This window comes from Helianthus annuus, chromosome 8, assembly GCF_002127325.2.
Source record: "Helianthus annuus cultivar XRQ/B chromosome 8, HanXRQr2.0-SUNRISE, whole genome shotgun sequence".
Taxonomy (NCBI): domain Eukaryota; kingdom Viridiplantae; phylum Streptophyta; class Magnoliopsida; order Asterales; family Asteraceae; genus Helianthus; species Helianthus annuus.
In genome coordinates, this window is record NC_035440.2 from 102,625,394 (window position 1) to 102,641,911 (window position 16,518).

Here is a 16,518-nt window from a genome sequence, read left to right on the forward strand (position 1 = left end):
CCATTAAGATTTCAAAACACTTAAGTTTGTTTTAATCAAAATGATTTTTCCGGAAAATAAGTTTTGTTTTAACCATTTGTAGGTTCGGGGTTCATCATCTTGTTCTTCAAACACATGTATAAAGATTACATCAAGTCCAAATTAATGACCTTGATTAATCACTAATAAGAGCAAACTTCTGTACCAATTGTAGGAATAAAACATCTACACAAATTCATTTTACCAATAAAGATGCCGATTCCTGCTTCGCACTTACCAACCTGGAAGCTCCGGCAAGTCCTCAACCTGTAAAATTTATCAACTATAAAATTCATTTACAAAATCAATTTTTATCAAAAATGATGCCAATTCCTGCTCCGCGATTACAAACTTGGGAGCTCCGGCAAGTCAGATTTTTCAAGTAAAAAGAATGTCCACCCAAGTCTGACCAACCTTGGGTGATTTTATCTCTGATTCAGTTTGGTTATAAGTTGCCTTCTTGGTCGCATAAAAATCTTTAACGCCTTTGGCCTTTCCCTCGACCATTTTCTCAAAAATCTTTTTCACATTTCCATTAAATGCTTTCTCGACATCAAATTCTTTCTTTTCAGAATAGAATTGATTCGAGATCTCAACCTTACCAACTTTATGTTTATAATTTTCATCCTTCAATGGTGGAAAATTAACATCATCCACTGAAGGCACTGAGTTTTCTTTGTTAACCTCAACTTGTGGCTCTTCTGGCTTTGTGGAACCAAAATCATCGCCCAATTTTACATCAAACTTCTTAACAACCCACATTTGGTTGTATTTGGCTTTCTTTTTGTAAAAATTTTTCCTTGAACACTCACCAACTTCATAAGTAGAATTTTCAAAAATTTTGAATTTTTCAGTTGGTGGTTTAACATCGACAACTTTTTCTTTGAGTTTTTCAGAGACTCCCTGTTTTGTTTTTGTTTCTTGAGAACAGTTCCATGCAATGTGACCAACTTCATTGCATTTGTAACAGGTTCTTGTCTCCTTTCTATGAAAAACTCCAGTCCCTTTCCTCTCAATGAGAAACTCCTGGTTTGTTTGTCTCCAGAAAGGTTTCTTCTGTTCTTTTTCAGCACTTCCTCCTGAAACAAATTTTGTGTTTGTTTTAGAAATTTTATCATTTTTATAATTTTCAGGTGGAATAAAACCAAAACCTTTCTTTTTGAAATTACCATTATGGTTTGGTTTCTTTTGAAAACCAGAACCAGAATTGTAACCTTTTTTTCTTGTTTAACCGTTGTTGAACTCTTGAAGTGTATTTTTTAAGTTTTTCAGTAAGATTTAAATCTTTTATTTCAGAAATATTACTTTCTGTCATTTTGAAAACCTTTTTAATCTTTTCAATTTGAACACTTCTTATTGGAAATTCTTTATCAGAATATAATTTGTCAGAATCATTCAAAGTATATGCAACTTCAAATGTTTCATCATCCAAATTCGATTTTGATAACAAAAATTCTTTACTGTAAGCGCGTTTAAACGACGTTTTTGGACTGTTGACCGACGAGCTCAAATTTCCAGACTCAGACTTTGACTCCGACTCCTCATCTGTATCCAACACCTGATCGACCACCTTTTTTATTAACTCAGACTCATGTTCAGTGTCAGACGATGTGAACGTGACGTCAATGTTTTTTGGTTACTCATCGGTTATATCAGACTTCAGTTTTATATTGACTGCCTTTTGAACTTGCTCCTCATTTGGTTTTCTGGGAGAATAACCTTCCCAGATCGGAGGCGGACACTTGTTGTAACTAACACTCTGTTTCTTACCAGTATCCTTTTTTCTTCGGCTTCTCATCTTTAAATGCTTCCATACCTACAACAGTTGGATAAATTCGGTCAATAAGATAATCAGAACTAGAATAACTCTGTAATAATCGTCTGATTCTCTCATTTTCTATCTTTTCAGTTTCCAACTCTTGCTTCCATTTTGCACTTTCTTCAATATAGAAATTGCTAGCTTTCTGCTTCGACATCATCACGACATTTAGCATTGTCAATGCATCTTCTCTTTCAGAATTAGTCTTTTGCAGACCAGTTACCGTTCTGTTCAATACATCGTATGATTCCTTCACATAATTGAGATCAAACAGTAACTTTTCAATCATCTTGTCTTTCTCACTTAGTTTTTCATCTTTTTCTGCACACTGCTTGCAAGATTCTAAACACTTTAAGCAAGGTTTAATGACTTCCACAATCTTCTCTACTTCAATGATCTTTTAGACCTCAACAATTTTCTCAATTTCAACAACTTTTTCATTGGCTTCAAACACTTTTTTATCACTTGAAACACTTCTTCAGCAAATTGAACTTTGTCACTATGTTCAGAATTTCTTTCTTGATCAACATTTTCACATTTCTTCTTTTTCTGCTCTTTTGCTGCTCGTCTCTCCTTCAGCTTCTCCAAGCGATCTGCAAATAAAATTGAAAACTTTCAGGAGATAACTGAGTTTTTGCAATATTAATCTGTTTTTCTTCCTCATCATCACCACTGTCACCAGTTGGTGATTGATCCAACTCTATTGTCTTTTCTGGATTATCATCTGAAGAACTAGAATCTGATGATGATTGATCCACAACTGTTGTTTGTTCTGAATTTTCTTCCGATGAACTAGACTCTTCATCTTGATTCTTAGCCTTAACACCAATCATATTCATCCATTCTGTAAACAATTCAGGTTCTTGGATGACTTTTGCAACTAAAGCAACAACTTTTGAATCAGGTGGAATGTATTTGTCCCAACTGAAATCTTCTGCCACCTTTTCATCATATTCATCAATGATACCATAATAAGCTTTCTTATTTGCATCTTCAATCATTCTAGCATGTGCAGTTTGTGGCTCCTTTTGTTGTTGTTGTTGTGGTTGATGAGCAACTTGTTGATATATGGCTTTCCGATAGTAATCATCCTTTCCAAATGGATTCTTTACTCCACTAGCTTCTTGATTTTTGCATTCTCTTTTGAAATGACCTTTTTCCCTGCAACGAAAACAAGTTACCTTAGATTTATCAAAACCCAAAGTAGATACATGAGCATCTAAAAAAATCATTTCTTCCTGTAATCATTTTAAATTTTTCTGCTCTCCTCAAGACACTAGCCAAGCACCATTTGATGTCCATTAGTTCCATTTCTTCTGCATCTATCTGATCGTAATCCTCTTTTGTCAACATAGGATTTCCGATCCTTCCAGCCACCAATCCTTCATAGGTCTCCAAAACTGTAGCAAGTAATGTCATGTGATCTCTTGCAACTTCTTCAGAAACACTCTAACCATTCGGGAGATTCAATGCAATGTTGCACTGTATCACACAACCATTTCCAGTTTTTGAACTTTGATGCTGAAAGCTTGTAGTTGAACTCTTTGGATTCACACTTGGATATGAAGAGATTCCACTGCTACTGTTTGAACTTTGATCAACAGTTCCAGATGAGTTCCCAGCATTAAAAGCAGTTTGAATCTTCGGACTCATTTCAACCTCTTGAACACTACCTTTGTAATACATTTTCACATCTTGTTGGTTACTCGGATTGTTCATCCTTGCAATCTTTTGCTGTTCAAGATCTTGACTTTCAATTTTTTCAATGAACTGTGTGTGACAACTGGCACCAAAACTGGTAATTTCTGTACACTTTAAATATTATCTAATGACTGTAATTATGTGCTTTAATGTCAACATTATCTGATAGCATACTATACAAGTGAATTCATGCACGTTTTATACTACAAAACATTGCTTTATGCATTAACGAAAGCGTTGCGTCAGAAATACTAGTAAACTCACCGGTAAGACACATTGTGTCAACAATTCGGCAGAAAGCAGTCAGACAATAAAAATTGGAGCCTAGGTGTAGGTCCAACGACAAGAATACATTAAAACCCAAGAGTACATACAAGGATTAACATATAGACATTCCGGAAGCTAAAATAGGCACTAAAAAGCACCCGAAATGCACTTTAAGTGCAAAATTTATTTAAATTCAGCTATAATCAGCATTAGGACACTGCAATGTTATGTAAAAATTATGATTTATCATCTAGAATATTTCCCTAAGTGTCAGGAATTGAAAGTGTCACAAAAGAATACTTAAAAGACACTAAACGGTGCAATTTAGCACTTTAACGAACCGGTATCTAATCGAACAACCGGACATTACCCGGAACATCAAAATATTATTAGAAGCATTGTTTTAACATTACCAAGCTAGTTATAGTCCCTAAACACCATATTACATCATACAAAACACTTAACACCTAAAATCCCTAAACATATCATTTAATATGTAACTAGAACTAGTAACCAAGAATCAAGATCCAACTAGATGCCCCCCCCCCCCCCAACCAGTTATGGAGACATTGGGAACCCGATGATTTTATAAAATTATTTATTAGATCATGTCTAGTACTCTTTAAACATATTAACCCATGTGTAATTTCATGTTGGAAAGTTGTTTATAAAGTCCATTAGTTCTTCATTCTCATTATCCACCCACAACTCAACACACTTCCTTCTCTCCTTTTTCTTCTTGCAATCGGCTGAGCCAAACACCACCACCATCACCATATTTTGATCTTCATTCATCCAATCCAAGGTTCACTCAAGGTGTAAGGAGGCATTATAGGAAGCTTGGTGTTTGCGGATCATCAAGGACCTCATTCGTTTACTATTAACCACTCAATCTTCATCCTTGTTCTTCCCCTAGCTTTAAGCTAGTAGAAAGCACCTTCAACACTCTTATTTACTTCTATCTTTTTGTGGTTAAAAGACTTGTTATGTTGAAATTTTTGAAGAACACTAAAGAACAAGAAACTTGAACATAAAAGATTCAAACATAAAGCTTTACATGAAGATTTACATGATGAAATAATGTAGTAGGATGTTGTAGTGAACATGTTGTTGATTACTTGATGATTTACTCGCTAAAATGGATGTTAAAGGTCGTTGTTGATCACTAGACATGTTAGCGGAACAAATGGAACGTGCGTTAGGACACAATAAGCTGAAAATAGTTTTTGTCCAAATATTACAGCCAACTTCAGTTGGCTGTAACCAGGTCGTAACTTGACAAAAACTTGATTTTCTTGAGTCTATCACGTGTTATTATGAAATACGGTTCTAATGGCACTGGAATCATAATTTTTGGACTTCGTTTACTATTTTCAAAGACCCTTTTTGTAACAGCAGCTAAAGCTGAATTTTTACTTCAGTAAATGGGCGAAATGTTTTTAGTCATAACTTGAGTTCTGTGTAGAATTAGCTCATAAAATTTGTACAGTAAATGACCACTGATGTATTTGTAATTCTCCCACTGCAATTTCGTAAATCGGACTTACGATGAATTTTAAATAAATTATTCCGTGGGCTGTAGTCTGAAAAAGATAAATCTGATTGCAGTCTGGAAAATGAATTTTTATAAAATACTGATAATGAATTGGATCCCGAGGCTTTTACACAATAATATTTGGATCGTTTAAGATATTCTACAAAAGTTTGAGAATTTTTGGAATAAGTTAACTATTTTATTAAAATCCCCGAAAATAGCCCAGTTATGAAGAATAAAGCTGAAACGACATAAGTGGTAATTTGCGTGTCTAAATGTCGGGTAGGTTATTTGAGAACGACCTAACATGTTAAAGAAAATGATATGCTACTTAGCATGGACACCTCCATTTACAAAGGAGACCATGGCGAAATTTTCTGAAAATCCTAACACTTAGTAAATCTTTTCTAGACAAATGTTTGCTAGTGTGTTCTAAACTATGTTTTTTGAATATAAATCTCGCCATAATTTTTGTAACAAAAATACACATACAACATACCAGATATATAACTCGGGCGTAAAGTGCAAAATATAAGAAACTTATATTTATTGTTGAGAGAATAATATAAGTAAGACACTTAGTTAAAAATATAAAATATTTTTTAACACAAGAATACACATACTAAAAGATAGTGACTTGTGCCTATACGATACAAGTCTAGTGACTAACGATAATAAAACACGTTTAGGTCACGACGCACTATAAGCAAATCCGGTGAAGTTTACGATGCAAGGAATGCAAAGTTGTGAGTTCATGCTCCCCCTTTTCTTTAACTGTTTTGGTTTTACACTTCAGGGGTGAAATACATATTACAAATTTTACAATGTTTACATGTGTTATGATGGGTACAAAAACATTCAAGTGAAACATTCTAGACCATGTCTCGAATAGGGTACCATAAGCACCATTAATCAACGTATACATTCAGACCACGGAACAAAAGGTTAGATCTAATGGGTTTCAGGAAACCCCACTCTTGGCCTACTTCTACCAATGAGTGCTTCTGTGTCTCAGTCAAAGTTGACAAAAATGCCTAGGTTTGGTGACTTCCTATGTCGTGACACATGTTAGTGGCCTTGCAAACCACTAGCAATCTCACACATTCAAACAGTCATAGTACCCAGTTACAGATACGTTTTACAAGTTACATTCAAACATTCATACATTCTACAAGTTTCATACTATGTTTTCATTCGAGTATTTTAAACATTTAAAACTATCACTGCATGAATTCACACCAACATTATGTTGACGTTTTCCAAAAACTCACATGTATCTCAGGTAACTAGAAGTGGATGTGCGCGCGGCCTTACTCATGCTTGTGGATGTCGCTTATGTTTATCTTTAAATAAACTTGTAAACTTTTTAAGACAATGTTTTATGCTATCTCGCGATGTAAACGCTAAATTATGTTTTCAAATTATGAAATGTTTGGTATTTGAAGTTATTTTTACGAGCATGTAGTATGTTTACCTTTCGTATGCAATGAGAACCGTTCATGATCACACCTCGTGCTTCCGCCGGAGAAAGGGGTGTGACAGATTGGTATCAGAGCTGCGATTGTAGTGGACCAGGATTCCTTCTCGAGTCTAATCTACAATCTCTAGGATCCTACCACGAAAACAATTTTTCAAAAAGTTTTCATTGCATAAAACGTCCCGCGACATCCACTAACTGAAACTGTTCACAAGAGTCTAGAAAAGACACTACGAGACTTAGGGTGCACTGGGGTAGCACTTGTCTATGATTAAGAATTACTTGCAATTATGTGTGATAATTGACATATGCATATACTAAAAGTAGAATGTCACAAGTATACGTGACATTACCTGAAAACAATGGCCATCTGAAGGAAGTGATACGAGGATGGAACGAACTGTGCAGACTATGCAAGGATTTACGTAATTATGGATGCATACATAATTATGGAATTCAGTGCACAGAAATCACAGCAAGTCTTGTCACGTATAGCTTTCCTCAGTGCAAGAAAAGGGTCAAACATGAACACCCCTCGCCCAGCCTACTAAATGCTCTGCTAGAGTAATAATTGTTTGATGAAACTTATGTGGTATATGCTTGTATATATATACTACTACTGTCTCGTAAGACGAAATCAAAAAATGTCTAACCCTATTGTGTTATGTTCTGTCAGAACATGGCACCCAGAAGAGCTGTGAACGCTCGTGATCAACCTCCTCCTCCCCCACTGCCAAAGACTGCTGAAGAGCTGAACGCTCTACTGGAAGAAAGGATCTCTGCAGCTATTGCCCAGTACGAGGCGAACCGCACGGAAGATAGTGGAGGACCAAGCAATGCTAGGCGTAACGGACATGGAGATTCGTCTGGAGGAAACGCAGCTCAAGGTAACCTTAAGACAATTTGCTAAGCATGGAGAAATTTATGAACGGTCCTTGTTTCATTATTTCTTCGATTGCTCACAAGTGAATTGATTGGATAAATTACAGGTTGCACCTTCAAGCAGTTCCTCGACTGCAAACCCCTGAACTACGATGGCATCGGAGGAGCAGTGGTGTTTGTGCGCTGGACGGAAAAGACTGAAGCCACTATCCGCATGAGCAAGTGTACCGCGGATCAGCAAGTCACTTTTGCTGCTGGGTTGTTTGTCAATGAAGCTCTGACTTGGTGGAACTTGCAAGTTCAAACTTTGGGTGATGATGCCGCGTATGGCATGACTTGGGATGAACTGAAAGAGAAAATGAGAGAGAAGTACTGCTCTCGTGCCGAACTCCAAAGGTTGGAGACGGAGTTCTGGCACTTAACTATGGTAGGTGCTGACATCACTGGGTATACTCGAAGGTTCCATGATTTGTCTAGGGTGATTCCCTACATGGTGACTCCCGAATTTAAGCGCGTTGAACACTACATTTGGGGACTGGCCCCAGAGTTTCGCGGCATGGTAACTTCAGCCAAACCCCAAACAATCACTGAGGCTGTAACTCTGGTTGTCACCCTTACTGAAGATTGTGTTCGCATGAAGAAGTTATCATTAAACCCAACTGAAACGACCGAGACGCATGCTGAGTCGTCTGGTGACAAGAAAAGAAAGCATTCAAATCTGAGCCAAGCAACCCGCAGCAACAACAAGGGTTTGAACAACAAGAAGCGTGACACTAACCCACCTAGGGAAGCAAAAACCTTCGCAGCTACAAATGAGTCTGGAGCTAAGAAATATCAGGGCACTCTGCCCAAGTGTAACCGCTGTGGCTTTCACCATATGGGAAACTGTCGCGTTGGGAAGTGCGAGAACTGCGGAAAGTCAGGCCACCGTACCGAAGATTGTTGGGGTAAAGGTATTGGAGGCCGCAATGGTAATGGTAATAGGAACGGGAATGGAAACCGTAACGGTGCTGGTAATGGGAACGATGGTGGAAATGGAAATGGAAACAATAACCGGGTTGGAAATGAAGCTGGGCGAAACCAAGGATGCTTCAGTTGTGGAAGCAATGAACATTTCATGTTGAAGCAAGATAAAAATGTCTTCCTTTACAGCTTGTTGTAACAAACTGATCATCATTTTTCCTGCTTTATACATATCTCTCTCTTTGTCATTCAGTTCAGAAATTGCTTTTGTAACACCCAAATCTGTACGCGGTCTAATATACTTCTTCTCAATGCATTCCCAAGATCTCAAATGATTGGCTTGCACCCAGCTTTCGAATCGATCTTTCCATTCATAATACTCCCCGATTCCCATAAGTTTCAGGGGCTTTTGCAAAGTTCCGGTTTCGTTCTCCATGTTCATGCTTTGAGCAATGGCAGCCGGAGTAGTCGGAGATGAAGCAAACGCGTTGTAAAATTCTTCGTCAGACAGTTTCAAACGAGATTATATCCTTCAAATGAAATCACTCCCAAGCGATATTAGATCCAAGCGAAATAACCTGAAACAATCAACTTTCAAACGGAATTAAAATTTTCAAACGAAATCAGGTAATTTCGTGCGGAATTACCCAGTTTCACACGAAACTAGATTTGACACGAGATTACTCAAACGAAATTAGAATCTCGTGCGGAATTAATGTCACACCCCAACCAATGGCGGAAACATCGGGATGAGACGAAGTGTGAAGATTGCTAGAGACTTCATAACACTATTTGTGTCAATATTTAATAAACCGATTTCATTTCATAATTTAATTTGTCAACAATACAAGGAAATTCACATAACAAGTTCAAAAGAAATACATAACAACATAATCAAAATTGATACAACATTTAAACCAAAACGTCTATATGTGTATCTGGGCATCATTGCTACTTCATTTCATAGCATCATCATCATCAACCTGTAACATGTTAAAATAAAATTCAATGCAAAAGCAAAGGCGAGTACACAAGGTTTAAATAGTATAGCATAAGTATAAAGCATTTTACTCGAATCCACATGGCAATTTGTAAGCAAGGTAATTAGCATGCATATTATTACGTCTAAACCCAAAGTGTCCACTAGTATTTAGCATCCCTCGCCACAAGAGTGACGAGACCGTATAGTATAATGACCTAACAATCCCCCGTCGGGTGGTGTGCTACTCCTATAGCGCTATAATTGTTAAGCGAGGTATAACATAGTAATGGCATAAAGCATATATTATCTAGCATAACAAGTAGCATGTATAACGGATTGAGTTCATAAAGCATGTTTATGTGTGTGTAAGTGTAATTTTGTATGGTAACATGTTACAACCCAAAAGTGGTTTAAAATGTAAATGGGTCGAGTGTACTCACGGTTTTGCAAGCTTTCCTACTTGAATCCGTGAAGAGTTGATTGATGGAGGGAACACCAAGTTATCCTACAAGAGGAAAGTCAAGGTGTATGAGTAATTTGGAAGAATGATGTGATATTCGGACTTAAGATTCAAAGAATGACAAAGTAAATATTATGAAAATATTCACTATGGTATTAGCACTTGTCTTGACACTATAGTAATCCCTAAGGATTGTATGTGATTTCATAGGTTCAAGACCTATTAGAATCGTGACAAGGAACTACACACATAGTGATAAACTTATTAACTTGGTAGAGGATTTATATAATCACCACCAAGGGTTCGGTTTTAAGGGTTATTATTGTAGTCATATCATATACAAAATATTATATTTAGTCATGTAGGAGGCGGGAGGTTGAACCTTCCACTTTGGTACCTCTTGGTGTCATATAAGTCAAGTAGGAGGTGGGAGGTGAAATACTCCACTTTGGTACCTCGAATGATATGTTAACATATAGGTCATGTAGGAGGTAGGAAAACGAATCTTCCATTTAGGAACCTCATAGATATGTACAAGAAAGAAAAAGATACAACTATACTTAAACAAAACATCAAGTGATGTGTGGACTTGTATGTAAGTTAGCCTAGGCTAACCAAGTAGTCACACCATCTTCAAGTTCAAGACTTGACACCACTTGTGAGCTAAGAACTCGATTAAAACAGAAAGTTTAGAGTGTTTAGTCACTCCTATTAAGTGTAAAACAACCTTGGTTTAGCTTTACTAATCATACAATAGACTAGAAGCATAAGAACACAAGTTTGTTTGAAGTAAACAAGAGTTTAGAAAGTTTTAAAACAAAGCAGAAAGTTTATGGACATTTTTAGGGCAATTCTAGGTCTGATTTCTCCAAGGAGAGATCAAGGAATCAAGCCCAAAGATTATCCAAGCAACTAGAAAGAAGAATCAAGTGATTTGGTTGAGTTTTGAGCAAGTTATGCTCACTTTTGTAAGGAGGTATGAATCTGTCCGAATTTCTGATTTGCAAGAGCTTTGTGAGTGATTTTGTAGAGATTAGAGAGTTGTGAAAGTGTAGAATGGCTTAGAGAGGGTGTGTATTTATAGGGGATGAGTTTAGGGTTGAATTGAGGGAGTAATTAATACAAGTAGTTAGGTGGTTAAATAATAAAAAAAAATAAACAATCAAGACAGCCGCATGCTGTTTGATCGAGGCCGTCTTTAACAGCCATCAACACTTTCTTTTACTTTGGAGTGACATAATAGTTTAGATATCTACATATTATATTGAGTTATATGCTGAACACATAATCTATTATTAAATATCATAAGGTTAGTGTTTGAATGAATAATAAAATAAAAAAAAAGTAATTTCAATAGCCATGATGACTGACCGAATGGCTGTTAATAGCCCTAAATATTGTCATCATTTTTTTTAAACATTAATCTTTAAGTATATATATTAATTATTGATGAACAATTAATTAATGAAAAAAAAAGTGGATGTGTAGTAATTGCAACAACAACAATTCAGCCACCAAAGTGGCGACCCCATCAGCCATCTATTTTTATTCATTTTTTTTACATATTAGATGCATATAATATTAGTGATATATGTTAAGTATTTATGAAGTGTTAACGTTCATACCACATAAAACAATGTCTAACATATATATATATATATATATATAAGACATGAAATTTAATGCTAAACAAGTATATAAACATGTTGTAAGAATAAAAAGAATGTTGCAAGGATTTAAACAAGTATATGAATTGTGTAACGAAGTATCAATTAATTATAAGTCTCGTATTTGTTAATCAAGTGGCTTGTATGTGTGTAAAATTTACGAATTATGAATCATGTACCAAACGAGTGCACGTATCAATGTATAAACATGTATAAACAATATATAAAAGATTCATTTCATTACGATCGAAGTCTCGGATTTACAATGGTTTGAAACGAAATACGATAACAAGAATTACAAGTTTCCAAAAAAAAAAGAAATACAAGATGAGCTTTCTAATTAAGGAAAGTTACGAAAAAGCGGAGCGGTACAGTCTCCCCTCCTTTAGGGAATTTCGTCCCGAAATTTAGGAAGAAGTAGGGAAAAGATGTGGATACTTCGCCTTCATATCACTCTCGAGTTCCCAAGTAAATTCAGCGCCACGTTTTCCCTCCCATCAAACCTTGACGATAGGAATTCGACTGCGCCTCAATTGCTTGGCTCCTCGGTCCATGATTTCGACCGGTTTTTCCACAAAGTGAAGTGTTTCGTTAACTTGTAAGTCTTCGAGAGGAACGTGGAGTCCTTCGTCAGCTAGACATTTCTTTAAGTTGGACACGTGGAAGACAGGGTGTACATTGCTGAGTTCCTCGGGCAGGTCCAGTCTATACGCAACCTCGCCAATCCTCTCGAGAATTTTGAAAGGACCAACGTAGCGAGATGCGAGTTTCCCTTTCTTGCCAAATCGAACCACGCCCTTCCAAGGGGATACCTTGAGAAGCACGAAGTCACCTGTCTCGAATTCCATAGGTTTGCGTCCTTTGTCAGCGTAACTCTTTTGTCGGCTCCTGGCTTTCAATAAGTTGTCTCGAACCTGTAAAATCTTGTCCGTGGTCTCTTGTATAAGCTCGGGACCGGTCATTTGGGCTTGACCAATCTCGTGCCAGCAAATAGGCGAACGACACTTGCGACCATACAATGCTTCGAAAGGTGTCATTTGAATACTCGCGTGATAACTGTTATTGTACGAGAATTCGACAAAGGGCAAGTGTGAATCCCAGTTGCCACCAAAATCTATTACGCATGAACGAAGCATATCCTCTAAGGTTTGGATAGTACGCTCGGTTTGACCGTCAGTCTGAGGATGGAAGGCAGTGCTAAGGTTGAGTTTAGTACCCATAGCAGATTGAAAAGTTTGCCAGAGACGAGACGTAAAACGAGCATCACGATCAGAAATGATGTCGATGGGAATACCATGACGACAGATTATCTCCTTCATGTAGCCCTTAGCCAATTTCTCGACTTTGAAATCTTCACGAATAGGGAGGAAGTGAGCTGACTTGGTCAATCGATCAACGATTACCAAATGCTGTCATGACCAGCAGTAGTGCGAGGAAGCTTAGTGATAAAATCCATGGCAACGCTCTCCTATTTCCAGATAGGAATTCTTGGTTGTTTGAGTAAGCCAGAGGGACGTTGATGTTCAGCTTTCACTTTGGAACATGTGAGACATTTTGAGACGAAGGTGGTTATATCCTTCTTCATTCCAGGCCACCAATAGGATGTACGCATATCATGGTACATCTTGTCGGCACCAGGGTGAATAGAATACTTCGTGTTATGGGCCTCCTTCATCAGGAATTTGCGAAGATCATCACGGTTGGGAATCCAAATGCGATTGAGATAGTATAAAATGCCATCAGATTTGGTCACGAGACTATTTCAGAACACATTGCATCTCGTTGTAGAGGTTACCCTTATTAACGGATGTATACTGAGCGTTACGTATGCGATTTTGAAGATCGTGGACGAGTTGGAAACAACGGATACTTTTGACATGAGTTTTACGACTAAGGGCGTCGGCTACTACATTTGCTTTACCTGGGTGGTATTTGATTTCGCAATCGTAGTCGTTTAACAATTCCACCCAACGACGTTGACGCATGTTTAGTTCCTTTTGGTTGAAGATGTGTTGAAGGCTCTTATGGTCGGTGAAGACCATACATTTAGTACCATAAAGGTAGTGTCGCCAAATCTTCAATGAAAAAACGACTGCACCAAGTTCAAGGTCGTGGGTAGTATAGTTTTTCTCATGAATTTTGAGTTGTCTTGATGCGTAAGCGATAACCTTGTCACGTTGCATAAGGACACAACCAAGGCCGAGGTTTGAAGCGTCGCAATACACGACAAAATCATTGTTACCATCAGGAAGCGTTAGGATAGGAGCATTGCATAGCATGTCCTTGAGCGTTTGAAAAGACTCTTCTTGTTCGGGACCCCAAACAAAAGGTTTCTCTTTTTGAGTCAAGGAGATTAAAGGGACGGCGATTTTTGAAAAGTTGGAGATAAAACGACGATAGTAACCAGCAAGACCAAGAAACGAGCGAATTTCAGACGGAGATTTAGGTGCGATCCAATTTTTCACAGCTTCGATTTTAGCGGGGTCAACGTGAATTCCAAGTTCGTTGACAGTATGACCAAGGAATTGAACCTCTTTTAGCCAAAATTCACACTTGGAGAATTTGGCGTATAGACGTTCAGTACGAAGGAGTTCAAGGATAAGGTGCAAGTGTCGCTTATGCTCTTCTTACGTCTTGGAATAGATGAGAATATCGTCGATGAAGACGATCACAAAACGGTCCAAGTATGCTTTGCACACGCGGTTCATTAAATCCATGAAAACAGCAGGTGCGTTGGTCAAACCAAAGGGCATGACCACGAACTCGTAATGACCATAACGCGTGCGGAAAGCGGTTTTAGGTATATCTTCTTCGAGTACTCGAAGTTGATGATACCCAGAACGAAGATCGATCTTTGAAAAGCAGGTCGCGCCTTGCAATTGATCGAAGAGGTCATCAATGCGAGGAAGAGGGTATCGGTTTTTGATAGTAAGCTTGTTGAGCTCACGATAGTCAATACACATATGAAATGATCCATCTTTCTTTTTGACAAACAAAACGGGAGCGCCCCAAGGAGAAGTACTAGGGCGTATAAAGCCTTTGTCAAGAAGCTCTTGAAGTTGACTCGAGAGCTCTTGCATCTCAGAGGGTGCTAAACGATAGGGGGACTTAGCGACAGGTGTAGCACCAGGCACTAAATCGATGCGAAAATCGACAGAACGAGCAGGAGGCGGACCAGGAAGATCGTCGGGAAATACATCCGGAAAGTCGCGCACAACAGGAACGTCGCTTATGCTTGGGCCTTTGTCCTTCTTTTCCACAATGTGGGCGAGTAAGGCGAAGGTACCCTTGCGTAAGCACTTGTTTGCTTTGATACACGACATAAGCTTAAGGCCTTGAGAAGGCTTTTCACCATAGACGTGTAGGGAATCACCGTTTGGAAGAGGAAGGCGGATAAACTTTTCAGAACAAACAACTTCAGCACGAACTCGCCTAAGCCAGTCCATGCCTACTATGATGTCAAAGCTACCCATTTGCATAGGTATAAGGTTGATCGAAAACGTATGATCGTGGAGAATCAAGGAACAATTGGAGAGAACGGAATCGACAGTGACGGTTTTACCATTAGCGACCTCGACAGCGAAAGATTTTGGCAACTTAGAGCGTTTACACTTGAGCAAGGACTCGAATTCTAACGACACAAAACTTTTATCGGCGCCAGTATCAAATAGAGAAGAAGCATAAATATGGTTCACAAGGAACGTACCAGTAATGACATCATTCGCGTTTTGAGCTTGAGCAGTAGTGAGAAGAAAGGCTCGGCCTTGAGCGGGTTGTTGAGCCTGTTGTTGCTGCTGTTGCTGTTGTTGTTGTGGTTGCTGTGGTTGTTTTCGTTGAGGACCGACATCTGCCATGTGGTTGACATCACCACACTTATAACATGCTCGCACACGAACGGTTTGGTTCTGAGGTTGATTGGGAGCAGGGTGTTGAGCTACCATAGCCTGGTTTTGATCGGGCTTCAGGTTGTTGCGACAACGGTTGGCAAAATGCCCTAGTCTGTTACAGGTGAAGCATTTGCGACAGGGGGTGCCAGTAGGATGATGGTAAAAGCATTGGTTGCATTTGGGCCACGACCCAACGTAGTTTCCTTGTGGTACAAAGGTTGTGGGATTAGTGGCTGGTACGGTTTGTAAAGGTTGTGGGTTTGGCGGAGTGACGACCGCACAATTTTGGATCGAAGCCTTCCGCTTCTTGCCTTGGCTTTTCTTAGACGGTTGGGAGGGTTTGAGCTCATCAGGAGCGTCAATTGTAGCTTGGCGTGCACTCTTCGTTGAAACCTTGTCAAAGGTTCCATGAAGAACGCAGTTGTTGTTAAGTTCGGTGGCTATACGAAAAGCATCTTCGATGGTTTGGGGATTAGCAGAGGCAAGGTGGTTTGTCAGGGAAGGTGCAACACAACGAACGAATTTGGCTATGGTCTTAGGAACGGTCTCAACTTGTCCAGGGCAAAGAACACTGAGTTGTTTAAAGCGCGTAATCAGGCCATCCATGTCACTCCCCTTCTGAGTAAGGTTCCAAAATTCGTTCTCCAGTTTTTGGAGTTCATGAGGGGGACAGAAGTGGTCTTTCATAAGCTGTTTGAGATCGTCCCACGGCATAGCATGTGCGACCTCGTTTCCTCTTTTGTTACGTTCAGTTGTCCACCACTCGAGTGCCTTTTCATGAAACACCCCAGTTGCATTCAAGGTTCTTAGTTCATCAGGGCAACCACTTTGCAAGAAAGTAAGCTCGATGGCATCAAACCA

The 16,518-nt window shown here is 38.6% G+C and overlaps 1 protein-coding gene across 1 annotated transcript; it reads right to left on the reverse strand.

Annotated features, from left to right (window-relative positions):
• Window positions 1–1,784: 1,784 nt before the first annotated feature.
• LOC118481020 (myb-like protein AA) lies at window positions 1,785–15,711 on the reverse strand. Its single transcript, XM_035976099.1, has 3 exons — window positions 15,477–15,711; window positions 2,508–2,771; window positions 1,785–1,834 (listed from the first exon to the last, which is right to left on the reverse strand). Exons 1-3 carry the CDS (start codon window positions 15,709–15,711, stop codon window positions 1,785–1,787), a joined length of 549 nt encoding a protein of 182 aa, XP_035831992.1.
• Window positions 15,712–16,518: the final 807 nt, after the last annotated feature.